Here is a 26,017-nt window from a genome sequence, read left to right as displayed (position 1 = left end):
AATGGCTTGCCCTTGAGTGACCGACTCTCTCTTCCTCCCCCTCTCTCTCACACCCCAGATGTGTTTGGTGACAGATCCCACCAGGAATAAAGACTCTCAGACAGTGGCCCTGGACAGAAACTTCTTCCTCCGGATCCAGGGTGGGAAGCGTAGTTAGATTGAAGGCAGCACTTCTAATCTCATTTTCTCTCACCTTGCTGAGTAAATTTAGCCATTTCTCTGCCTGAAATATGGACATTATCACCCTACTCCAAGCCTGGGGCGTGTAAAAGATGAAGAAGTCCTCGGAACCCCCCAGTAGCCTGGGAGCCCCAGGACGCCGAGCCGGCCAACCTGCTTTGAAAGTCATTGTTCACCGTGCATTCATTTAAAAGCTGAACCTGGAGCATTTTGTTGAACCACTGGCTGAATTGGGGTTATTATGAACGTCGAAATGAATAATGGCATAAATGGGTTCAAACACGCTGAGCAAAAAATGCATACATTTGAATAAACATAAATTTAAGTGTTATTATCAGCATTCTGCCCACAATGAAACTGAGGTAAGTCACTTGCTGGAGGCCAGGGGTCTAGATGTATTGATATACATACATAAATAGGATATGCGCCGTGCTAAATAGTTGTAAAGGGAGCGAGGAGAGAAAGCTTTTGACGGAAGATTGACTGCTGCTGTAAGGGGAAGTGGTGATGGGAATCTAGTGGCAAATGCTATGGCAAGAATGATGCAGGTAAGCCTCACCTGTGGCTTCTACAGCCCTGGGTGGGAGGCCTGGGAGGAGTTCACTACAGAGAGAAGGAAGCCCCCTGGGACCGTGGCAATGGTGCAGTCTGGTGGATATGGTTGTGTCCAGTGATCCAACCAGGCTCCCCTCTCATGGGGCCACCGGATGTCAGGCACCTTCGGTTATGAAGCATCACATACACACAGCTATGGGGTACTGTTGCCAAAAAGACTGAATGTGAATCTAGTCATCAGGATACAGTGGCACAAATGCACCATCACGGAAATTCGACAAGACTAGCCAGACTCACAAATATGTTGATGCCTTGCCTGGTGGGGGGGGGGGGGGCAAAAAAAAAAAAAAGGAGGAAGAGTTCTAGATTGAAGAAGTATAAAGGACAATGACAGATAGATAAATACAACATGTGTCCTTGATTAGCTCCTGCATCGAACAGTGAGAATAATCCAGTGGCCACAGAGGACACTGGACTCGAGAAGGGGTTGCCGGGATAAATGGAGCCACTTGCATAGGACCCAGTATCAGGTGGCAGTACTGCATCAGCACTGAGTCTCCTGAGTGTGGTTCTGTAGGAGAGTGCCTTGTCCTTAGGAAATCCCACTCACAGGAAATGACAGGATGCTCACAACAAGTTCTTAAATAGTTCCGCAAAAATAGTGCATGCATATGTGTGTGCATGAGGAGAGTGGGAAAGCGAGCCACAGAGGAAACTGGTGAATGAACAGACACACACATGGGGTCACAGCACCGCACTGCACCTGCCATTTCCTAAGATTTGTCAATTTTTCAAAATGAAAGAAAGAAAGAGAGAGAGAGAGAACATCTGCTGTGGGTCACCCTGCCCCTTCCCAAACTGGGAATGGATACAAGGTGGCTTCTATTTTTTTCCCCTTCTGTTAACGACCTTTGCTCTCCTTCCCCACCACAGGGCTGAGGTGTGGGAATTTCTGTGCCCTGTGCCCTGGCCAATTGTGATGCTAATGCCACTCCCACCGTGATTGGTCAGGGATGACCAGAGCTGGACCAGTCAGAACCCAGTAGGGAAGTTTCCTCTGCTCTGAGAGCTGTCTGTAACTGTGAGCCCGGAACTTCTCAGGTTCCCTACTCTCTAAACCTAGAGGCGGGCCCAGCAGAACAGCCTACAGGGAAGAGGCATGTCAGGTTCCGGGTTCTGAGGCCTGGGGTCCCTGGAACTGCCAAGGTTCTGAGGGCTCTGACTGCAGGAATAAATGTCGGGGGACACGTTGTGGACAGTCACACAGAACAGAGGGGGGCATGTGGCGTGTGTGTGTGCATGTGTGTGTGCACATATGTGCATGCCAGAGCATGCTAGAGAAAGCGTGTGGGTAGTCAGAGAGGCTTTCAAGAGAAGGCACCTGGGCTGGGGGCTGCAGGAGACAGAAGGCTCTGAAAGGCGTGTTCTTCCGAGTGCAGGGGATGGGACAAAGGCGGGTGTGTCAGGAGGGTGCTCCCCTGGGACGGGGAAGTAGCAGGAGGTAAGGACAGGTCATCAGAAGTGGACCATGAAGAGTCCGGAGGCCACACTAAGGAATGCAGACCTCACCTTATGGGCACAGCAAGTGTTCGATTCCAGGAACCCCCTGACCAGACCCACATTCAGGGACGTTGGGAGATACCATCAACGCCATGCCGCGGCAGCCAACGCGCCTGTGGCAGAGGCGAAGGGATGAGTCTCCACGTGGAAGCTCGTTTATTTCTCCTGAGTGACTTCCACCCAAGACAGCTATAAAATGGGATATTTGCATTCTCCCCATTGCTTTGTTTTCCAGAATCTGCGAAGCACAGTTAGCAGAAAGATTGCTCCAGACACATTAAGGAGGCAGTTGCAGCAATCCGTCCTCCATGAGACGCAGCGTGGCACAGGGCGTCAGGAAACGCACGTCTGATGCCTGCTCAGCAATCTGACCTGGGGTGGGGGGTGTCTTTAATTTCTTTACAGGTTGGCTCACCTGTAAAATGCAGAGGACAACTGACCCTGGTCATTGGTGGTGGGCAGGATTAAATGACACAGGCGCAGGGCATGCAGAATGCCTCCCTATGAGATTCCCTTTCATTGACAATGACGATGATCACTGCCAACAGTTGGATCCTGACCACTAACTGGACACCTCCAGGGGCAAGAGCCAACTGTTTCCAAAGGTGGCCTGGCCCCTCTCCATGGGTGAGCAAGGCCATGCTTCAGCTGCGCTGGGCTCTGCTCCTGCCTGGTACCCACCCTCCTCGTGTGGTGGCAGTTTAGGGCACCGGGGGAGGGAGCTCTGACCCAGATACAGAGCAGACGCTCCTCCCCTGGGATCCCGCTCCGGTTCCCTGCCAGAAGTCAAGGGCGGGCGGGGAGGCCCTGCACGGCCACCATCTGCAAGCTCTCGGTTGTCCACCAAGCACGTCCACCACCCCGGAGGATGAGAGGTTCTCCAGACTGTCAACTGCCCCAGGGGTAGCAGGCTGTGGTCAGGAGCAGCTCTGAATCTCCGGCTGAAGACCATCCCGGAGGCTGCTGGGGAGGCCCGTCTGGTCACCTATGTGTTCCCTGGAGAAATAGGCCCAGAGCAGCCGGCACGTAAGGGTCCCTTGCTGTCTGGTCCAGGTGCCCTGCAGGAGAGGAGGACTGTCCTTCCCTCCTTTCCTGCTCCCTTCTTGGCCAGTGTGGCCACAGCACACCAGCCAATCCAGTCCAGGGCCAGGGTAGGTGGACTTGGGGGGGGGGTCACCTCAACTCTGACTCTCCTGCTTCATAAAGGAAAGGCACAGCCCATCAGCAATTAGACCCCCTCCTCTCATTTGCATTCCTGTCCCTGGCTGCAGATCTGTATCAACATCCCCAGGGCAAGACAATCTTGTTTCACCAACAAAACCGATTATGCACATCAGGCCTGGGGATTAATCACCAGCCACCGAGATGGGAGGATCAGGGTAAGAGGGAGAGAGGCCACATCCCTGCTGAGCAGGGCCAGTGGCCAGCTGGGGCCAGGCCGGGCTGGGGGCTGCCTCGCTCACCCTGGTGCAGGAAACCCAGCCTGCCCTCCCGCTCCCCCTCCCCACTTGACCGAGTTGCTGAGCCCAGTGCTCCAGAGTCTGGGCATAAGTAAGGAGTGAAAAGTCCTGAGTGGGCCACCTCCATGCACCACCCAAATTGTCCCCAAACAGAAGGTGCCACCTCCCCGTCTGACCCCAAGTTGCTGCATGTTCCTTGCCCCCTGCCCCCAGACCCAGGCCCCACCAACAGAGCCAACAGGGCATTTCCCAGAGGGCTGACTAGCGTCAGGGCCACAGCCACAGCTACTGTAGTAGACCCCCCACGGTCACCTCTGTCCCTGTCCACTCTGGTATGGGCAGCACCATGGCCCGCACCCAGCCAGCCTCTGCCAGGCGGAGCCGGGCAAGTGTCTCACCCCAGGGCTGGATGGGAGCCTGTGGCCCGGTCCTCTCTCAGTGCCCCTCAGGACAGGACCCAAGGCTGTCTGTGGGCGGGGGAGGGGCGTGTCTTGCCTGTACTCCAGGGAGAACCTGGTCAGCTCCCTGCTGTTGTGGAGCCACTTGAACTCCAGGGGCCAGCTGCCCTCGGCCATGCACGTGAGCACCAGGCGGTTCCCCTCCAGGTGCACCTGCGTCCGCACGGGCTCCGTCTTGAAGTACGGCGGCACATCATCTGCGGGAGACAGGGACACAAAGGCACAGGTTACCACAGGCTCAGCCACGCGCCTGGACCGTTGAGAACCCCCGCACCCTCTGCCTCCTGGACAGAGGAAGGAGGTACACTGGCTACGCCTAGAGATCGAACAGGGAGGTGGGTTGATAGACCTGCGAGTGGCGGAGCCTGTACTGCTCCCCAAGAATGGGCAGCCCCTAAAGTCATCGAGGGCAGAGTCTGTTCAACGGCCCCTTCCACCACCAGGTGGCCTGGGCTATGGGTGTGAGGCCAAGGGGTCACCACAGAGCTACCCCTACCGGGTGCAGCCCAGCAGAGCCCGAACCCCGACGGCTGCCGCACAGAGACCGTGTGCTCGGGACCTGGACCTGCAGAGGCTGCTCAGGCTCACGGCCTCCGGGGCCAGGGGGGGGTCTCTGCCCGAATGGCCAGTGGGGGAAGACAGAAGTGGAAGGGGACGAGGGGTAGGAGAGATAAGGTGAAAGAAGCGGAGAAGACCCCTGTCACTGAGCGCCTGCCCTTGGGCGTGGCATGGCGGAGACAGGAGCGGCCTCTGGTAATGATCTTGACGGGTCTGTGGCCCTTTGGTGAGTCCCAGCTATTCTGGGGGCTCTGCCACGTGCCCATCTGGTTCCCATGGCAACCCCATGACCTTGTTAAGGCGCTGAGGGGTTAGAAGCCTGCCCAGGGCCATGGGCGGGGAGGCCGGAGCTGAGCCCCTAGGTGGGCTGCAGAGGCTGAGGAGGCTGGGACAGCGATGGGAGGAGAGGGTGGGTACAAATGAGAACCCAGGGACCCAGCGAGTGCCTCCAGGCCTGGCACGTGACAGCCTGAGGACGCAAGTTCCAGAAGCAGTCTCAACAGTTCATCCCACGAGCAACCACCGTGCACCAAGCACCCGCCGCAGGCTAAGCAACCACTGTATGCCAAGCACCCGCCGCAGGCTAAGCAACCACTGTATGCCAAGCATCCGCCACAGGCCGCTCAGTGGCAGACCAGGGATTGGACTTCCCAGAGGGCAGGCCTGTGCCTCCCATGGGCCCCACACACCAGGGCCACGAGGAAGAGCTGGCAGGGCTTCCCGGGGGCATCCTGACCTCCAGGCCCATGTCAGGGGTTCTGGCACCCTGTGCTTGCTTTCCCCGTCCCAGCTGAGCGGGTGGGCAAGTCCTGCACGTCTGAGTCTCAGTTTCCTCAGTGGACATGGGAGAGAAGGAGCTGCCGCGGGACTGAGTGAGCGGTGACGGTGCAAAGGCTGGTGGCAGGCCCACCCGGGGGCAGTGCTTGGGAAGGGCCACTTCTCCCCTGAACGTGTGGGTGTCCCTGGCAGGGCCAGGGCCAGCGTTCTTGATACCACAGTGCCCCAGGCACACCTCGATCAGAGGAGGCTTCCCCCGGGAGCCCAAGGGTGCAGAACCGCCAGACAGTCCTATGGTGGCCTAATAAGGGTGACCCCGAGGGAGGAGCAGGAAGGGGTTGTGGTGGCAGGCTGGGGAGGGGCCAGGGCGCGGCCCAGGCTGAGGCCCGGTGTCCTGGACCCCAGGGCTGCTCTTCCCTCCCCATGTCACCACGTGGCGTCTATGCCCCTGGGACAGCTCAGGCCTGGCTTCCCTGGGCTCAGGCTCAGATTTACCGCTCAGCACGGGCTGCCGTGCACATCGGAGGCCATTGGGCTTCCCCTGCTGAGTGGCACTCCCAGGCCTGGCCCCCGCTCCACACCCAGGGGCTTCTGTGAGTGACCTGCCACGGCTGGGATGGGGGCTCTTCCTTGGACCTGACCCTCCCTGTGGGGCCACCAGAGTCCAAACCCAAGGGTGGGCTGCAGGTGGCCCCCGACCTCTCCGCTGGCCTCCCTGGTGACCATCTGGTGAGGCCCAGGGGCGTGTCTCTGTGCTTCCTCATGCACGACTGTCACTTGAGCACACTGCAGCAGGCCAGCTGAAGAGGCGCCTGCCCAGAGCACAGACCCCGAGGGGGGATGGCCCTCTACTGGCCCCCGTGCCTCTGGGTCCTGGCCCACCTCTGGCCTCGTTGGGAGGCCCTGGGTCGCCCTTTGCCAAGGAGAGGGACTCGCGCCCTGGAGGCCGCCCGCTCTGCTCTAACAAACGGGCACATTCTCCCTTCAAAGGCGCATTCATATTCTCCGGCAGCTTTAAAGGGACTTTTGAATCGCGTTTTTAAAAACCCTCTGTTCGCAGCTGTCATTGCTGGTTTGTTTTAAAACAATAACATTCCCGACCCGGAGTGATGGCTAAATCCCTCCCTTCCACGCGGGCCGACTCCCAGCCAGAACCCCAGAGGGCGGACAGGCGCGGACCTGCACACGCCTGGGCACGCACGCTCCTTGCCCCACACCCTCTCCTCCACAGCCTGCTCAGGGGCCCTTGGCTCCAGGTCTGCCCTTGCCCTTCATTCCTGGGCCCGGGGGTGGGAGCCGGCGGCCTGCACCCGTGACTTGTGCTTGGATGGGCTGATCCAGCCGCTGCTGAGACAATGGCTCCGGGAGCCAAGGGAGGGGAGCCCCTGCCTGAGTCCTGCTGGGCAGCAGGCCTGCTCCCCGTTCCCTCCTCCCTCCTTGTCCTCCCAACACAGCGGCACCCAGTGACCAGGCCTCTCCCCACCACCCCCACCATGCTCCCTGGGTAAGGGGATCCCGGGGGAGGCCTCACCCAGGGTGCAGGTAGTCCCACCAGCCAGTGTCCTCCGTGGACCTGTGCCCATCTGAAAGCAGCAGACCCCAGGGACCTGGCTGTGCGCTGTGGGAGGAGAGGGGACACTGTGGGGCAGCAGAGAGAGAGTGTGTGTGTGTGTGTGTGTGTGTGTGTGTGTGTGTGCGTGCATCTCATCTGTCTCTGCAGGAGCAGATTTCTGTGTGATGAGTGCACAGGAAGGTGCAAATCACTGACTTTGAGAAAGTCACTTAACCACTACACCTCAGTTTCCTTAGCTGCAAACTGGGGATAGGTTTTGTGTGTGTGTGTGTGAAATTAATTAATTAATAAGCACAAAGTCCTTAGAACAGAGCCTGGCACATACTGAAGAAGGGGTAGCCATTGTTACCATTGCTTATGTATGTGGATGGTCAGATTACCCTGGTGAGAAGACCTCACACTCTATTAGCAAGAACCAGAAACTCCTCTCTTTATCTTAGGGGGGTCCAGTACGCAACCTTTGCAACTGTACATAACAGCACTGTTAGCCACTTTCACCCCCTCAGTGGGAAGGGAATAACTGTGCATAGAGGAGAATTGTGGATAGAAAGAATCCACTGTGTAAGGATGTCAGCCTCTTAAATTCTTACTCATTTCAAACTTGTATGCATACACACATACTCACTTTTTGTTTAAGACACTATACAAAATGGTTCTAATGTTCATGGGAAGAACAAACACCACACAAGAATAGTCAAGAAATATCAGAAAAGGCGTGGCCAGCGGGGCAGACTAGACTAGTACAGAAGCTGGACTATATTATAAAGCTGCAAGGATTAAAACTGTAGTCTTTTTTAAAAAAGACTTTTGTCTTAGTTGTATTTGGAAACAATATCTTTATTTTATTTATTTATTTTTACGTGGTGCTGAGGATCGAACCCAGCACCTCGCCCATGCAAGGGGAGTGCTCTGCCTCTGAGCCACAACCCCAGCCCCAGAACTGCAGTCTTTAAGAAGAGACCAACGAGGAGTCTGGGTGTTCAGAAATAAGCACAGATACATACCGGGGTTTTTAATATAGGAAGAAAGCGGAATTTCAAATCCGTGAGGAAAAGATCAATTATTCAACAAATGGTTTTGGAACCTCAAGAAAAACCATTTGGGAATAAAAAATAAAGTTGAATCTCCCCCTCACGCTGTACCTCGAAATAAATGCTAGAAGAATCGATGTTTTAAACATGAAAATGAAATTCTAAAAGAACGAGGGAAGAAAAAACATCACAGGAGTTTAAAACCACTCGATGCTGGTGAAGTGAGGCACCCGCCAAGCACTTTCCCGGTCCCGCAGGCGACACGCGGCCAGGGGACAGATGGATGCCTTCCAGGGCGCACACAGAACTCCGCGCGGGAGGGAGGGAACCCACAGACGCAGAGGCGACAGGTGATAAACTGGGAAAGGGGCTTGCAACCCTTATCACGGCAAAGAGCTAATTTTCCTGATGTAAAAAATGTCCCCACAAATCAATAAGAGAAAGATGAGCCAATAGAAAGATGGGCAGAGGACGCGGACGGCCGGAGGGAAGGGTCACAGGCGACTCTGGGACATGGCAGAGGTCCTCTTGTGATGCCAGGAAGCTGAGGAAGGCTCAGAAAGATCGTCTGTCCCTCTCGCTTTGTGAGCGTGGGACTTCCGCGGCTGGCCGCCCGAGGAAGATGGGGCAGGCTGGCACAGGGCCTCGTGGGGCCGCAGATTGGCACAGAGGCCAATCTGGAGGTTCCATCAAGGCCAGAAACGCACACGCCTCCCTGTCCACCGGCGCCTCAAGGGACCCGCCCTCCATGGACACTGTGCCTGTGTGACAAGGCCGACCACGGGAAACGAGCTGGATGTCTGTCGAGGTTAAAGAGGGACGGTCCCTCTAGCTACAGGGTTCTCCGCAGTTGGCGGTGTGGGCCTGCTCCCCAGAACTCTGCTTAGTGAAATGCAGGCTGCAGGGCGAGTCCGCCAGGTAGGGAGGCCCGTGTGTTGGCCCAGGTACAGGCTCGTCCTGGGGGTGAGGCTTGGGGGAGACTGGGTGGCCGGGGCAGCGGTGCGAGGGTGTGGCCTCTCTGGTCCTTTGGCTTGCCTGTCTTTGCGTTGGCGTCTATACGGTGGATCAGAGTTCGAGGCCCTGGGTTGCCATCAGGTCTGTGCACGCATGTGCCCGTGTAAGAGCGGGCAGTCACGGGGCTGCCCTGCTGGGGACAGGGGAAGGACAGGCCCTCTGTGTGTGACGTGGGGAGTCCACACCTCAGAGGCTGAGCCCCTTGATGAAGAGCTACCTTCCCGGGCGGACAAGAGGCTTCAGCCCAGGGCTTCCTTCTACTCTCCTGTAACAGGTCCGGGGACCCCGATGGTTGTTTTTCCCTTGATATGTCCACTGAGTGCCCCCATTGTCACCCTAGACTCTAGGCTCCAGGCGAAATCGTCCCATGCAAAACTAAACTCCAGCTCCCTGCAAAATCACGTTGTCTCTCTTCAGAGTGAACAGGCTCCCCGCATCCCACCCTCCAGAGGCCCGACTCCCCATCCAGCCCGGGAACCGAGCCTCGCCTGCCCCTGAACTGTGACCTCTGCCACACTCCACCGTGGAGCTTCCTACCCGCAGAGCACTCCATGTCCACCAGGTCCACGGTCACCAGGCCGTCTTGTGGCCAGGACTGTCATTGCCTATTATCATGAGGACACATGCTCAGAAGGTTCTGCTAGTGGACGCCCCACAGGGTGACCCAGGTCTGGTGGAGCCCTGAGCCCCAGAGCTCTCTGTGGCGGAGACAGGATTCGCGGGGTTTCACCCTTTGCACTGACCTGCCAGGCGCTCGGGGTGGGTGCGGAGGAGCAGGTGGAGACACCTGGGAGAGGAGGAGAGTGCCTGGTACAGACGCGGGTCCCAGGCTGGGGGCTTCCTGGAAGAGGAGGCTGAGCTGGGGCCCCCACCACAGCTCTGCCTGCCCCGTGAGCCTCCTGGATCCTCCCTTTTCCAGGCTCTGGCCTGAAGGCCCCAGAGGGAGATGGGCAGGATTGAAGTCCAGGCCTCCGCAGCTCAAGTAGATCCACCTGTGCCCCGTCTGTCCTCTCAGTAACCAGATGGTGACCCTGCCCCAGGGGCGGCCCCAAGGCTCCAAAGAGCTCAGGAGCTCACCTCCAGGGCACCCCAGGCACCAGCCAAACCTCTGTGGTTGGCACCCCGTGGGGTGACCCAGAGGGTGGGGCTATTCTGACCCGTCCCCCATTTCCTGCAGCTCAGAGCCACCCGCTTCAGGAGCTCAGAGTGTCCCGAGGGCCCAGGGAGAGCTTCCGAGTGCAGCTTCCTCAGGGCCACGCCGGCTGGCCCAAACACCAGGAGGAGGCTGGTGGGTGCTGCTGGCCTCGGCCTCCCGCTGAAGCCCTCGGGGGGTGCAGCAGGGGCACAGGAGTGTCCTCTGCGTGGGTCCCAGGCTCCCTGCCTGGCGTGCCTGCCTGCTCCTGTGCCACCCAGCCAGAGCCGCAAGCACCCTGGTCCCCACTCCCCTTCACCCCTGCACTCCCACAAATAAGATGCAAATTTATGTCCCTCCCCTGCCTCCCTGCCTCCCTGCCTCCCCTGCCTCCCTGCCTCCCCGCAGATGCGGGGCCCAGCTCGCCCGGTGCCGCCTGCATGCCAAGTGCTCCATTAGCCAGGAAAGGAGCCCTCGCCCTCCTCATTCTAATCCTCGCCAGTGACCTTCAGGAGCCAGGCCCTTCTGACGTCGGGGGCCCAGGAGGGCGCGACAATCAATTATGCCGCGGCCTCCGCAGCTGCTCCCGGACAAATTTCTTGCTCAGAAAAGCGTGTTCCAAAAGCATCTAATGGAACGGATCATCAATTTGTTTGAATACACATCTAATCTGATTAGGGGGCCTGGCCACCGGGGCAGCCAGCACAACGGAGCCCCGGCCCAGCCCTGGGGGACTGTGAGAGGGTGGGGGGGCCCGGCTGGGAGGGAGCAGCGAGAGCCAGACCCCGGACTGGGGCCTCTGTGCCTGGCCAAGAAGCTGTGGAGAGAAGGATGAGTCTGGCAAGGGCAGAGGGCGGGGCCAGGGCTTCCTTTTGTCTCTCGTCCCCGCCCTGGGGACGGAGCCTGGGAGAAGAAGATGCTCAGGAAACAAGTTGGGGTGAAGGACCAGGACTGGTGGCATGACCAGGCTGTCAGAGATGACAGTAAGGTTGATAAGGCTGCCCCCAGGACGAGACTTCTAGATGCTGCACTGGGTGGTGGTGACCCCCAAGCTCATGACCTTCTGGGAACCTCAGAGGGTGACCTCATTTGGGAACACGGCCATCTCAGGGGCAGTGACGAGGTCCTACTGGGGTTGCGTGGGACCCGCGTGATGGCGCCCTTATAAGAGAGGAAACACAAGGACCAAGACACACTGAGAGAAGCCCCCGTGGAGCCGGAGCCGGAGACTGGAGGGACGTGTCTACAAGTCGAGGAGCACCGGGGACTCCCAGGAGCCACCAGGAGTTAGGGAGGGCAAGGAGGCGGCTCGCTCCCCTCGGGCTCTCGGAGGGAGCATGGCCCTGCCGACCCCTTCATCTCAGAATCTGGCCTCCAGAACCGTTCGTGGCACTTTGTCGTGGCACTCCTAGGAGACTCATCGGTTGCTTCATGGAAATTTGTGTCCATCGCCCCACGCACGGCAGCATGGTGGGTGACATGGTGGAGAATGAGGGCCACGGGGGAGTGGGCTTTCCTCCCCAGACACCCTGCCACGGTGCCCCAGGGCCCTGGCCCATGCTACTCTCTTCTCCCAGGGCCTCACTTTCCTCTTTGCTGGGAAGTCATTATGTGGCTCTGTGTTAGTCCCGGCCTGGCCAAGCTCAACACTGCGCCTGCTCCGATGCTTTCCCAGATGTCCTGGGTGTCCCTCAGACTCCGGAGGGTCCCTGCCTACAGCATTCAGATTGCACAGTATAGCTGCACTCTGGGTGGGGGTGCCCTGACCTCCATGCAGGGGGAGGAGACCTGCCAGCAAACGAGGGGACAAGCCAGAGTGCTGCAGGACTGGGCTGGTCACCTCCCTCTCGGGGGCTGGCTGTCCCTGGAGAACTCTATGCTCCCGTCCAGCTCTGCGCTGCAAGACTCAGTGGCCATGTGTGTGATGACCTCATGGGGCCCTGCAGGGGACCTCTGGGTTCAAGTGCAGTGGGCCCTGCCACTCCCTAGCTGGGTGGCCCTCAGCGTCTCTCGGTAGCTCTGCTTGCTCAGTCTCCTCCTGAAGGGCAGGACGCTGGTTGTTCCTACCTCAGGTCCCACCTGAGAGGGTGCAGGCCCGGAGCGGCGCCTGGCGCTGAGAAGGGGCCCACGGAAAGGAGGCCCTGGCCACTCTACTCCTCATCTCTGCTGGGTGTCGCCCCAGTGCCCCCGTCTCACAGCCAGGGCCACCTGCTGGAACTGCACAGGTGACCGTGTCCAAGGGGCCCCAGCCTTGCATAGAAAAAGCATGGTTCTCATTTCCGCTGGGTTTATTTTGCAATTAACACGAGTAGGGGGCCTTCTTAGGTTTCCATGAAACCACTGATTGGAATGCTTTTGCCTAACGGTGCTATTACCATTTTAGTGTATTCAGATTCATTCGAGCCATAAAGAGTGGTAATCACACTCGGCTAACTCCTGAGAGTCCTCCCAAGAAGCCGGCTGCAGGAACACACTGCTCTCTCCCTCGGTGGCCTCAGCAGGACAGCCCACGGGGGGGGGGGGGGACTCTCTGGGGCTTAATGTCCAGAAATGGGTGAAGGCCAGCTTGGGGTCAGCGGCCTGGCCAGGTCCAGGGCCAGGGCCTCTGGGGAGGCTTATCCCCACCTGTCCCTGCTGCTCTTCCAGGTTTACTCTTGAAGGTCCCTGCAAGTGAGCTCCGCCACCACGTGGGTACCCTCCCTAGGCCGTCCTCTACACCAGGGGACTCTGGTGACTTAAAGACATTGCTGTCCCCCAGGCCTGGGGGTGGCCAGAGCAGGTGCTCAGAGGCCCAGGGATGCTTCTGGGAGCCCAGGGCCTGGAGGTCTCGAGAGCACACCTGCTTGGCTGATGAAGGCCTCCAGGAGGGGCCAGCAGCCCCAAGTCTGGTTGACACCCCCTTGGCTGATGAAGGCCACCAGGAGGGGCCAGCAATCCCCAAGTCTGGTTGGCAAGCTTTCAGGAGCCATCTCATGTTCCTCCTGTTGCTCACCTTAGAAGGACAGGGATGTGAGGGGCGGGGGAGATGGCACTGGGACAAGAGACCCACTGGACCCCGGCGTTGATGGTCAAGTATGGACAGCAGAGAGCTGAGACAAGCAGCAGGCAAGCCCAGTGTCCAGAGGGGACTGTGCACCCAATTCCAGGGGCTTCTCCCATCTCTGCTCTCTTGACACCAGGACGGAGCGGGAAGGGGGTTGGCCAGAGGCCTAATCCAGTAGGCACCCCGAATTTCCTCCTCCCAGCCCCCCGGGGGAGCCTTCTGATCACTGCCCCTCTATTTCTCTCGTCTGAAGCTGGCGCATGGCAGGGTGCACGGGTCACACGGGAGTGAGTGGCAGAGCTGGGTTTGAACCCAGGGCCTTCCCCCCTCTGTGCTGGGCCCCTGGTCTGCCCCAGGGTCAGGGCTGTGTTTGGATCCCAGAAAAGGAGTCCGTGGCCGGGCCTGGGAGGCGAGAAAGACAAAGCGGAGCCAGTCTCCCCACGCAGAGGCTGAGAGATGGAACCCGCCGCCGAAGAAGAACACACATTCATCAGGCTGGTGACCCCGCTGTACCGGCGCTTTGTGGCGTGTAACAAAGACCGCGGAGCAGAAAATTGGAGTTCAATTTGCCGTCCATCCCGCACGCAGCGCTCAGCCCATTCCAGTCCCTGGCAGGCACCTCTGCGCTTTATCATAAATAATAACAGCGCGCAGCTCTATGGCCCTTTCCGCAGTTACAGTCCCCGAGCAATTGACAAGCTGGATCACACACAGAGGCCTGTGCACACCTGCCACGCCACACGGCCCTCCCCAGCACCACGGCCCCTGCCACCCGCATGTCGGGGGTCGTCCTTCCCAGCTGGAAGGCAGCAGGGCCACTTCCAGCCCCAGGACGCTGGGGGCAGCCCGCCCACACCTGCCACCTTGCCCGCCCCTTTTCCTGGCACTCCTGGGGCAGAGCCCCCGCCCCCTGGAGCTGGTCCAGGGCCATCCTCTCTCTTTCCTTCAGTGAGAAAGAGGTCCACTTCCCTGTGCTCTGACCGCAGTGTCCCTGGGTCTCCACAGGAAGCCCGTTTCCCCTCTGGTGGGGCAACAGCAGCAAGTCCCCCAGAGCAGCTAGGGGCTCTAGTGGCCCAGGGAAGCCACACCCACTGCTGCGCTGAGCCACCAGGTGCTGGTGCCCAGGTGACTGCACACAGCCAGGGGAGGGAGGTCTGCCCGGGGCACGGACGCTGCTCCCCTCTGGAGGCCCGGAGACTCCCAGAGGCAGGGACTTGGACAGAGGGTGCAGGGTTCCAGCCACAGCTTCTCCCGCTTCCTGTCATCAGAGTAAAACCGAGGTCACGTGGTGCATGAGGCCCATGATAAGAAGCATCCAGGAAGGCGAGTCCAGAGGGGCAGAGCTCCGCCGGGTGGTCGCCAGGGGTGGGCGAAGGGGAGTGGGAGCAGCTGCTCGGTGGGTTCAGGGTTCCCTGGGGGGTGATGAGGCCGTGTTGGAACTAGGCAGACGTAGTGGCTGCAATCAGTAGGTGCCACTGAGTCGCACACCCTGAAACGGCTCACGCGATGGTGGGTGCACCGCAGCTCAAGGGCAAGCAGGACTCAGCTGGGTGCTGGCGCCGCCCGGTCCCTCACCGTCCTTGCGAGGGAGACTGCCTAGAAGCTCAGATTGCTTCTCCCATCCTGAAAAGTCACTGGCTCAGCCTTGATCGCCCGGCCCTGGCTGCAGACCCCAGCAGCACCTCCCACGTGCAGGCCCTGGGCTGCTGTCTGGGTCCCGCAGGGGGAGCCGGGCTTCCCAGCAGGCTCATGGGACAGGGCAAAAGCCTGCCCAGTTCCAGGTGAACGCCTGATCCCAGCCACTGCCCACGAGGACAGGTCATTTGGAATAAGGACAGAAGGCCTGGGCTTGGCGGGTGGACGGAGGGGGGTCAGCCCGTCGCTGGGCTTACAAACTTCCTGGCATTGGGCCAGTGCCTGTGCTTTGTGAGCCATGGTCCTTTGGCTTGCACCTGGGACGAGGGAACATGCACACCTCCCTGGCTGGGTATTGTGAGGAGTGTCACGGAAATGAACAGAGACCCAGGCCCACCAGGCCCAGCGGAGGGCTTGGCGCATGGGGAGAGCAGGGTGGCCGGCCCGTGCTTGGATGTGTCCCTGCTTATGCCACACAGACACACTGTGGGGTGGGCGCTGTCAGTGGCCCTGTTTTCGAGAGCGGTCACTGAGCGAAGCGGCTTGGGTGGAGTCATGGGTCCACACGAAGACCCCTCCCACAAACCCAGCGTCTTCAGAGGCCTACCAGCTCCAAGAATGAGGGCCCCGAGGGGGAAGGCAGGGCTCTCCCTGGCCAGCTCACCGGTGGGGGGAGGGGCGTCCGATGCCCTCGGTGGCCTTCTCACTAGCCGCCCGCTCGGGGAAGCAGGGGCATGGGTGAGTGGGGTCGGTGGCTGTCGGGACGGAGGACAGGGGCAGGCCCCCTGTTCCAGGAGGCTGCCTTCATGATCCTGGGAACCATTGGGGTCTTTCAGCCTGGCTTCTTAGCTCTGTCCCTTTGAAAACGCAGAGCCCAGCTGCTGCGGCTGAACTGACCGCTGCGGGGAGGAAGATGGTCTCTGGACTCTGCTGTTGACCTCCCGATGTTATCCAGCCAGGGGGTCAACGCCTCCTCCTCTCCGTTCCCGCCTCTCTTGCTCATTGCCAGGCCCCAGGATTGAATGGGGGCCCTCAGCGCTCTCTGGAGAACCAGGCCGAGCAGGCAGCACCAGACCAAGAGGCACAGCGGCCAGGAGCATCTCCACGGGGCACGGTTCCACTGAGAGGGGCTCTTGGTGCTGCCTCTGGTCCCCAGCTCCTCCCATGGGTGGGTGAGGAGGAAGCCGAGGCCGAGGTGGGCTTCAGAGGAGCCCTGGGCTGGACGCGGGGCCTGCCCCAGCTCGGCCCCCACACCTGGGGCGCTGTCCCCACCTGGCTTCTCTGGTGGGGAGCACCTTGAGCGCATCCAGCCCACCCTCTCTGGTTGGAAGATGGGGAAACCAAGGCAGAGGAGTTTTAAAGGGGCCCAGATTTTCAGACGCGAGTCACCCTGCCCCAGCGGGCAGCTCTCTAGCTCATTTTCTCACTTACAAACTGGAAACAGGGCTGGACAGGCGGCCGCCGTCTTTTGTAATCTGGGTCTCCCGGGCTTTCCTTCGGAGGGTGGCTCTGCTGGGCGAGCTCGCCTCTCCTGGAGAGCCCCTGCGCCTGGGCGCACACCCTGGGCTCTGCCGCACCCCGTTACGGGCTGAAGAGTGTCCTTCAGCAAGATACGCTGACTTAACCCAGTGACAGGGACAGTGGCCTGATTAGGAAGCAGTCAAGTCGGGATGAGGTCACTGGGGTGGGGGACTCACTCTCTGTGACTGACGGAGACATAGGTGCACGGGGAAGGCGGCCGTGTGACATAGCAGAGATGGCCATGGCAGGGGACCCATGAGCCACACCAGTGGCCTGGCTGACATTTGATGCTGTCCTACTGGCCTCCAGAACCCGGGACCAGGGACTTCTGTTGTGTGAAGCCCCCGTCTGTGGTACTTCCTTAGGGCAGCCCTAGGAAACCAATCACCCCTCCACAACACCCCAAATCCCAAGCCAACTTTGAGCAGAGCCCCTTCCTCTAAGGACCTGACACCCCTCCCAGCAGCAGTGACCCCAGTCCAGCCCCATGGCTCCCCCACAGCCCCGAATGGCCCTGGACACGTCTCGACCCTGCTCCTATCCTCGGTCACTGAATTCTTGCACACAGTAGGAGCTCCATAAATACTGAGCAAAGCCATGAATTCAAGGGTCCTCTCATTCCCAGGGGCTCTCTGACGATCCCCAGCCCTTCCCACCTGTCGCTTCCCCTTCCCACGCAGGGCCCTTGCTGGACTTGGTCTCCCTGGCCCCCGGCAACGTCGCGCCAGCTGTTCTGCAACCGGGCTGGGAGCAGCTCACGGTGACTGACGGCGTCTCCCGCAGCCGGGAGCCTGCGGCGGCAGGATTGGCAGGTTGGCAGCGGGCACTGGTGTGATGGACGCCCTGCACGGGAGGCGTTTCCAGCTCGACCCCAAGAAGCCTGGCCTTTCTGGGAAGGGAGCAGGGGGCACCACTCCCCACTGGCTCTCCCTCCTTCCCAGAAGCCCCTGCCCTCCGCCAAGGGCTCCGGGGGGGGGGGGGGTGGGACGTGTGGGGTCTGTGAGGCGTGAACGAGGTGCTCCTGGGCTGCCCCTTCCCGCCAGCGTGCCCCACCAGAGAGGTGCTGTGAGAGTGCCCGCACACTGTCCCCTCAGGCTGGGCTGGGGAAGAGGCCCTCAGCCAGGATCACGCCGTCCATCAGGAGGGCGCTGCCTCCTCCCGGGGCACATGGCCCCCAAGGGCCTGGACTGGCCTGGGCCGGCTCCGGGAAAGGCAGGCGAGGCCACGGAAGAGGCCGGACCAGCACCAGCCTTTCGCGATTGTAGCCGTAGGGTCTGCGAAGAGACTCTATGTCCCCTGGGCCCAGTGTGGCTCAACCTCGCTCCCTTCAGGGCACAGCTCTGCCCACTCTCCCCAGGCACTGGGCGGTAAGGACAGATGGCATTTGAGGCCAGAGGCCAGGAGGACTGGGGTCTTGTGGCCAGCACTGTGAGCCCCCGTCCCCATGGGCGGCTGAGGGAGGCCCCAGGGCAGCCTCAGGGGAGGCCAGGCAGGTCCTAGGAGACCTGTGCTCACCGTCAGGCCTGGCCCGGCTCGGGGGCAGGAGGGCAGGCCCCGGGCTGCGGCTTGGCAGTGGACAACCCCAGCATGGGAAGGGGAGTGTTTACGGGAAGGCCACCAGTTACTGGAAAGGACAATGAGTTAATGTACCAGGGCTGCTTGTGGTGACAAGGGATAAAACATGAGCCCAGAAAGCCCCACACGAGGTCTCACAGGGTGGACGAGGGAGCAAGTGCGGAAAGGAGAGGGCGGGTCCCGCGGAGTGGCCCTCCTCAGCCCCTTCCCCGGGGTGGGCATGGCCTGCAGCTCCCCGCGGCCCCCTCCCATCCTGGTCCCCTCCTCACTGGCTCCTCCCCCCCCACCCCCATGAAGCCCCCCCCCCGTTGGCCCAGGAGGTCCAGCACCCTGGACGCCCCTGCCTTACGGAGGCCCTCAGCCCTCGGCCTCACGCACAGCGTGCACTTCAGCCATCAGTGTACCCAGAGCTCAGCGACGTCACGGTGAGCAAGGACACCGGGACCCTGGAGCTCTCGGGCAGGAGAGGACAGAGGAACCGCTTGGTGGCAGGGCCAGCTCGTGACAGTGAAGCTGCCCGGGGCATGGCTGGCTGGGCTGCTGAGGGCTCTTGGGGCGGGTGTCCCCAAATGGCGTCCCAAAGGGAAAGCAGGAAGTGAGCTGGGACAGGCCCCTGGGAAGACTCTGGGCAGAGGGCGCCACCTGAGCCCAAGCCAGGATGCCTGAGGGGCAGGGTGGCCTCTTGGACTCTCGGCATCCCTGCATGCTGGGGCTGGGGGTGTAGGGTGGGGGGAGCAGGCGAGGCTGGCCTCACAGTGGACTCAAGGGCGGCCTGGGGGTAGGGCTAGTGGACGCTTCTCCTGGCTTCTCCAGGCAGGAGCCGCTGACCGGGGGTGCATCGGTCAGCCTGCTCCAGCTGTTTCCTGACTGGAGACGAAGCGGGGCAGGGGAACGGTACCTGCCTCCCAGGGCAGCAGGAGGAGCCTCTCCCAGCAAGGAATGAATGGTGAGGGTCAGTGTCCAGAGAATCCAGGTTTGTGAACTGTGCCAAGGAGCCTGGAGGTCAGCCTGAGGGCAGTGGGGAGCCCTGGAGGTGTGTGGGTGCTGCACAGAGGGTGGCACGGGGCGGGGGGCGGCCCAGTCTGCTACAGCCTCCACCTCCAGCCTCCACCTCCAGCCTCTGGGAAGAGTCCAGCTCAGCTCAAGGGACAAAGGCTGAAATGGCCTTGAAGAGGATGGACGAGGGACCCTCGGCTGTCAGGGTCTTGCTGACCTGGCGCACCTTTCCTTCTCAGGGCACCCCTGCCGTGGCGAGGCCCTGGGACCCAGGAAGGGTGACCACGGCCCTGTCTGGAGTCCTCGGTGAGCGGCAGAGGACACACACTGTACAGAGAAAGGTGATGCTGAGCGTGGGCGGGGCTGAGTGGGAGCCTGGTGGGGACAGTGGGCTGTGAGCAGCGTGGGGACCTGCCATCGAGGTCACTGTTGGCCTGGAGGTGGCGGTGGTCGGAGGTGGTCAGCCGGCTTTCTGTCCCTGTAACACACACTGAGGTGATCAGCTGATACAGAGGGAAGGTTCAGGTTGGCTCTCAGTTCTGGGGGAGCCGGTGCCCTGCGCTTCGGGCAGGTGGAGACGTAGCAGCACATCATGGCGGGTGTGTGATGGAACACAATCACCCACCGCATGGCCAGGGAGCAAAGAGGAAAAGGAAGAGATTGGGGTCCTAGTGTCCTTCAAGGGCACACATCCAGTGACCTCCCAGCGGACCTCACCCATACACCTCTTAAAGGTCTCCCAAGAGCGCCATGCTGGGGACCGAGCCTTTCACACGTGGGCCTTTGGGGACACGTAAGATCCAAACCATAGCAGAGGAGAGGGAGGGCTCGGCAGAGACCGAGCCAGGCACTGAGGTCGAGATCTTAGAGCAGGAGCTGGTTTGGGGGAAAAGCGGCTGAGTCCCATTTGGGGCAAGTTGTGGCCAGGTGGACTGTCCAGGTGGATTGTCCAGGTGGACGTCCAGATCTGGAACCGTGGGTCCAGGAGCAAGGCCAGCAGCACTGCCCACCTTGAAAAGCTTTGCAGAGAGAAAGGGGAGGGCGATGAGGGAGGGGCTTCCACGGCCCCCGTGGGGCTCGTCCTCCACGCTCACGGGGCCTCCCCTTGGCTGTGTGGCGGCTCACGGTCTGGGAGGGCACAGAGCTACCGCGTCACATGCCCACGATGCGCCAGGTTGTCCCGGGTGCCTTGGATGCGCCAAATCCACGTGACGACCTTCAAGGTCCTTCGGGCCCCTCTAACGGATGGGGAGGCGGCAGGCGGCCAGGACGGGGGTCTGCCCAGGTCACGTGGGAGTGGGCAGAGGAGGGGCCCACACTCAGGGCTGGCCACGGCCTCGGCTTAGGCTCTTGTCCCAGGGACACTGCCACCTTGCCCAGCTCCAGGTGAGCAGGGAGGGCGGCCTGCCTGGTCAGCAAGTGGCTGAGGCCCCCATTCCTCCATCACCGTCCCACCCCCTGCTGGCCCTTGGCCCTGCAGGGGCCACACTGCGTTTATCTCCTGAAGGTGGAGGGTTCCGTTTCCGGGTGAGGAGAAGGGGAGGGAGAGTCCCTCCGGCAGTCCCCGTCACAGATGACTGATGGGCCATTACCCAGTGACCAACACAGGTGAGGGGGCCGGGAGTGGTCTCATTGCACCTCTGCCTCCTTTGGGGTCCCCGAGGGGCCCCATGTCCCTGAGCTCCTCTTGGGGACTCCCGTGGGACTGGCGTATTCTGCCCGTCTCGTCCCTCTTCCTTGGGTCCTCTTCTGTCCTTTTGGCTACTTGAGCCGCCTGTAAATACTCCTTTTGGAGATTTAGCTTCCAGTCAGATGGGGAAAATATTTCCTTGTCCAGAAGAAAGATGGCCCTAGGCAGAGAGGAGGCCGTCTAGCTGGTAGCAGGAAGCCCCGTGAGCAGGCCCCAGGGAGCCCGCGGTGGTAACAAGGACGCAGGCAGCCGGGAGGCAGAGGCCGGAGGCTGGCCTCCACCAGATGATCCTGCGCCTCTCCAGGCCTCAGACCCCAGCAGGAGCCACTGTCGTGGAACCTTGGTTTTGCACTTCTGTGCTCCCGAGCTGTGAGTCAACACCTTTCTGTTCTTTAAGCCACACAGCCTGTGGCCATTAGTTACAGCAGCCACAGGAAACCAATACGGCTGGTAATAAGGTGGTGGGAGAGAGGCCTCCATTCCTGTCTGCCCAGCGGGGTCAAGAGAGCTTCTACCTGGACCTGGGGCCGGTCAGCAAAGCCCTTCCTTCCACATCCTACTCTCCAGCTGCACCAAGTCTTGGAGGGGCGAAGGGCAAGTCTCTTTACAGGTCTCACTTCATCTCTGGTGTCCATTTGGGACCCAGATCACCAACAGTCCTACCAACAGGTGCAGGGCTGTAACCCGGGCAGGGCCTGGCCAGGGCTGGGCCCCTCCTGCTCTTGGAAGGGCTGGGACGTCAAAGGCACCATCGCAGGCGGCCTTGCACAATCCTGCAGTCTTGCTCCCCCAGGCTGCTCCAGCTTTGTCCCCACGGAGGCCTGGACGAGTGTCATGGTGCCACACAGTGGTTTAGATGTGGTTTGTCCCCCTGAAACGCACGCTGGAGCTGAATCCCCGGCGGGGGGCAGGCGGGGTGGGAGTTAATCCGACCGTGTGTGGGGTCGGAGGTGGTTAGGATGAGGCCTTTAGGGTGGAGCCCGCACACTCGACCCCTGGTGGCTGTCCAGGAAGGAGCGGGAGACGAGATGCCCACTCCTCACTGTCCTCTCCTGGGGTGCAGGGCCCTGTGTCACGAGGACTGCCAGCTGGCAGGTCCCTCCAGGCGTGGCCCTCCTGGTCCTCTCCTGCCCGTCTTTCCGCCTCTCCGCTCTGCTCCTCCTCCTTCTGGCTCTGAAATGCCAGGGCGTCCAGCTCTCTGGCCCTGATGCATCTCCTTCCTGCCATTTCCCCGGGGAGAACGTCCACTTTTCTGGTTTCTTTTACCAATGGACGCCCACACCTCCCAGACCTTTAACCCCGATTGCTTGCTCAAATGAGCCAACTATATTTCTTTTTATTATGATTATCATTTTTAGTTGTTGACGGACCTTTATCTTATGTATTTATGTGAGGCTGAGAATTGAACCCAGGGCCTCACACACGCCAGGCAAGGGCGCTACCGCTGAGCCCAGCCCCGGCCCTGAGCCAACAGTATTTCTATGAACTCCGCGCTCACAGGTTTGGACACCCGACGCTGGACTCAGCTCTCGCCCTCTTGCCGAGTGCCCCCCATTCTCCAGTGCCCACAGGGCCAGCCACCCAAGACAGGAACAACGTGGGCTTCTTGCCTCCCTCCCTACCCACCACCCGCCCCTCCACCCCAGGCCCCGTGCCCAGCTGCCACGGTGTGATGCCAACTCTAGTTCTGGTGCTTAGCGCAGCCTCCAGCCCACAGTTGGCAGTCCAGAGATCATTTCTGAACTAACAAATTAGTTAGTCCTGCCAGGTTTCCCCCCCTAAGTATTCCTTCAGCTGGCAAGCCACCCTGCCCCATCCCCTTTGCCTCTGGTCTGGATCCCCCGCCCCCACAGGCCATCAGTGACCTTCAGGAGTCTTTCTGTCAGGAGTCTGATGCTCTTAATGAAAGGGATCTCTAACCACTGTGCTTCCCAGTCAGGTTCCTTCTTGGCACCCCACAGCCTCGAGGATAAAATGCTCTTTCTAAGGAGGAACCCGCAGCCCTTTTTGTCCCCGAGGCAGACACGTGGTCGGTGCCCTGGGAATGCTGGTTGAGGAGAACTGCATGACTGGCGGGTGCTCACCCAGCCACCCAGACTTGCCCAGGACTTTGCTGCTGTCACCCCCCGCCTGCCTCCTGCCCACCAACCTGCCCTGGGCACGGCCATCCCAGCCCCTCCGTGGCACAGGTCCACACCTCCACCAGGGATGGACGATCCCCACCGCGTTCCATCACAGTGACCTCCTGGGCCACTGGCCTGTCCCTCCAGACCAGCGGTTCCCAGCAGGGGCAATTCTGTCCCCTCCCAGTGCCCGTGGGGCATCCACTTCCTCTAGGAAGACCCTGGTCACAGCTGGAGGTAATTTGGGTGGTCACAGCTTGGGGGAGGGGAATGTCCTTAGCCTCTGGTGGGTAGAGGCCAGAGAGGCTGCTCAACATCCTACCACGCACAGGTCAGCCCCACACAAAGAGGGACCCAGAACCGCGTGTCACAGTGCTGAGGTTGACAGATCCCATGTGCTCGGAGCTAGGTCCATGTCTGCCGGCTCTGTTCTCCAGGGCCTGGCCACATGGTAGGTCCCCCTCAATCGCCTCTCCCTACTGGAGGCTCCAGGATGGGGTGTCGGGGACAGAGGCCGAAGCTCCTGCCTCCAAGAGCCAGGGCAGCACGTCAGATCTAGCCACCGAGTTGCCAGCACCGTGATAACATTCCAGATAATGAAACTGTCCTTCCCACCAAGTCCCCCTGCCAGGCTGGCCAGGACACAGCCTGCTAATTAGGCCTGAAGAGGCAGCTGCGAAGGGGACAGTCCTCCCAAGGAAATGGGGGCTGGGGGCCATCTCTGCTCACTTCCCAGTGACGGGGGAAAGGGTCATCTCACTGAGGCTGCACCCCTGGGTCACAGGGAGGGCCTGGCCACAGAGGGCAGGGAGAGGGGTCTTCTGCAGTCACTGGCTCCCCAGGGGCAGTGGGGGAGGTCAGTTAAGTCTCTCACGGCCCTCGACACAGCAGTGTGCAGACAGGCACTCAATCGAGCCGTTTAGTAAGGACGAGTGGCCGGGTGCAAGGGCCACTGTGATCCCAGTGGCTTGGGAGGCTGAGGTAGGAGGATCACAAGTTCAAGACCAGCCTCCCCAACTTAGTGAGGTCCTAAGCAACTTAGTGACACTGTCTCAAAACAAAAAAAAAATAAAAAGGTGGCCCAGTGATTAAGCACGCCTAGATTCCATCCCTAGTACCAAAAAAGTAAAGAAAGAAACTAAGGAAGAGTGCGAACATCTCTTTTGGGTTCGGCTTCTCTGGTCCTCTCTGGCCATCTCCCTGGAGGCCTGTTTCCTGGTGCCTGCTGCGGAGTCTCTCCTCCAGCCTCTGAGGACCCTGGTGGCCCTGCAGGACACAGGCAGAGGCACGCTCCACCGAGTAAGGCCCAGGGAAGCCCTCCCACAGTGTCCCTTGGTTCGGAGGTGTTGACGGGCCTGTGCCTGTAACCGCATCCTGACCAGCTCCTGAGCGTCCCTGGACCTGCAGCCAAGGAGGCAGGGGGCTGCGAGCCAGGGCACACTCAGGGCTCCCAGGGCCAGCTGGCTTGGCGGCTTGGCTGGGGTCCAGAGGCAGGTTGCCGAGCCGGGAGGGACAGCATCCCCAGAGCAGGTGAGAGTACCTGCTGCAGTCTGTCTGGTCACTGGCCGGTGGTGGGTGACGCAGGTTCGTGTCCTTTGCAGTCACTTGGGTCACCCTGAGTCCTGAACGCACCCCTCCAGGAGACACCGCCCGACTGTAGGGACTCACTGGTGTCCACCAATGTGTCCACAGGGGGCTCCTCGCCTCACGGTCTCAGGAGCTCTGGGCTGTGGCTTGGCCACACCCAGCTACAGATGTGTCCTTGACGCTTTCCTAAGAGAGCTCTGTCCCCGCAGGCAAACTGGGGAACCTAATGGCCCCGGCCAGCGCCTCTCCTCCTGCAGCCCGTGTCCTGGCTGGGCCTCCCCCAGCTGCCCTCCAGCTCCGCCAAGGAAGTGCCTCTCTTTGAGACTCTGCCCCCAAAGAAGGGTCATTATTGCTAATGCCTTTCCTCCCCCATCTGTTGTGATTGTTTACACTCCACTTGCTAATTAGAGACTAATTAGCTGGTGCTGAAATTCATCACTTTCCAAACACAACACAGCGGCAGGAAGGGCGAGGGACGCAGGCAACATCTGCACCTCTGCTTGGAGCCAAGGCGCCATGTGCTCCTCCTGCCCCTCCTCCTCCCTCCTGCCTCGCTGCTCCTCCCTCCGCCCCTCCCTGGCCCCCAGAGGCCTGGGCTGCCAGTGTCCCCACAGCATCCAGCACAGGGCAGACCACACCATGGACTCGGGGACCCTTGTCGGGTGAATGAGTGCGCGCGCGAAGTCCTGAGTGGACACCACAGGTGTGTTGGGGAGGGGAGTGGACTGACAGTGGGCAGGGGGACACAGAGCTGTCCACGGCTGGGTGAAGGACCGCGCTGGACACATGCACCGGTTCAGGGCTGTGACAAAGAGCATTCCAAATGCCCAAGAGGTGATGGTGCTGGGCCCTGACCTCTGGAGGCCTCTGGGGTCTGAGGAGGGGTGTGCAGAGGACAGAGGTAACAGCCCAAAGGAGGGACAGAAAGACAGAGGCCGAGGGCCAGGCCGAGGGCCAGGCAGAGGGTGGGCGGGACAGGAGGCTGCGGGCACAGCAGCGCCGCCCAGATGAGGAGGTGGCGTTTTAGCAGAAGGAACCTCGGTGGCCTGTGGGTTGGAGCCGTCCATTTGCATGACAGCCAGGAGTGGGCAGCACCAGCCCTGACCTCCCTTCTCATCCTGGGCAGAGCAGCTGCTATTACCCAAAATCCCCTTCTTCCAATTAGGCTGTGGGCAGCGGGGCCAGCTCCCTGGACTGTCTGTGACTCCTGGGCCCCCCATGGGCCTGCTCTGGGGCAGGGATGAGGATCCCAGCAGGAGGGACGCAGTCAGAGCCTTGGAGAGGTGGCCTTGTCCACACTTCCAGAAAAAGCTGGGCTGCTCCAGGAAGCCCCAGGACCGCTCAGAATCGTGGTGGCAAAGAGTGGCACTTTGTCTCTGCCTCTTTCTAGTGACATCCCAGAAGACACCTCCCACTCCTAGAGCCCTGACCAAGGGACCAAGGGTGGCCTCTGCCCCAAACCCCCATCTGAGTGGGATGGACGCTTGGCTGCACTCTCCTGTGGGCATGGGTCACGGGAACATCTCCCTGTGGCCTCTTTGAGACGAGG

At 60.5% G+C, this 26,017-nt stretch overlaps 1 protein-coding gene across 1 annotated transcript in view; it reads right to left on the bottom strand.

Moving 5' to 3' along the window:
- The window catches only part of Sdk2 (sidekick cell adhesion molecule 2), a 231,757-nt gene that overhangs the window by 127,287 nt on the left and 78,453 nt on the right, over positions 1–26,017 (bottom strand). Inside the window, exons 2-3 of the mRNA XM_077110562.1 lie at positions 17,154–17,386; positions 4,251–4,410 (exon numbers count right to left, since the gene is read on the bottom strand). Of these exons, the coding sequence (XP_076966677.1) occupies positions 4,251–4,410; positions 17,154–17,386 (393 nt within the window). The remainder of the gene's footprint in view (positions 1–4,250; positions 4,411–17,153; positions 17,387–26,017) is intronic.

The sequence above is a fragment of the Callospermophilus lateralis genome, chromosome 11, assembly GCF_048772815.1.
Source record: "Callospermophilus lateralis isolate mCalLat2 chromosome 11, mCalLat2.hap1, whole genome shotgun sequence".
Classification (NCBI taxonomy): domain Eukaryota; kingdom Metazoa; phylum Chordata; class Mammalia; order Rodentia; family Sciuridae; genus Callospermophilus; species Callospermophilus lateralis.
The sequence above is the reverse complement of the archived record's forward strand: the minus strand, read 5'-3'. Positions and strand labels throughout refer to the sequence as shown.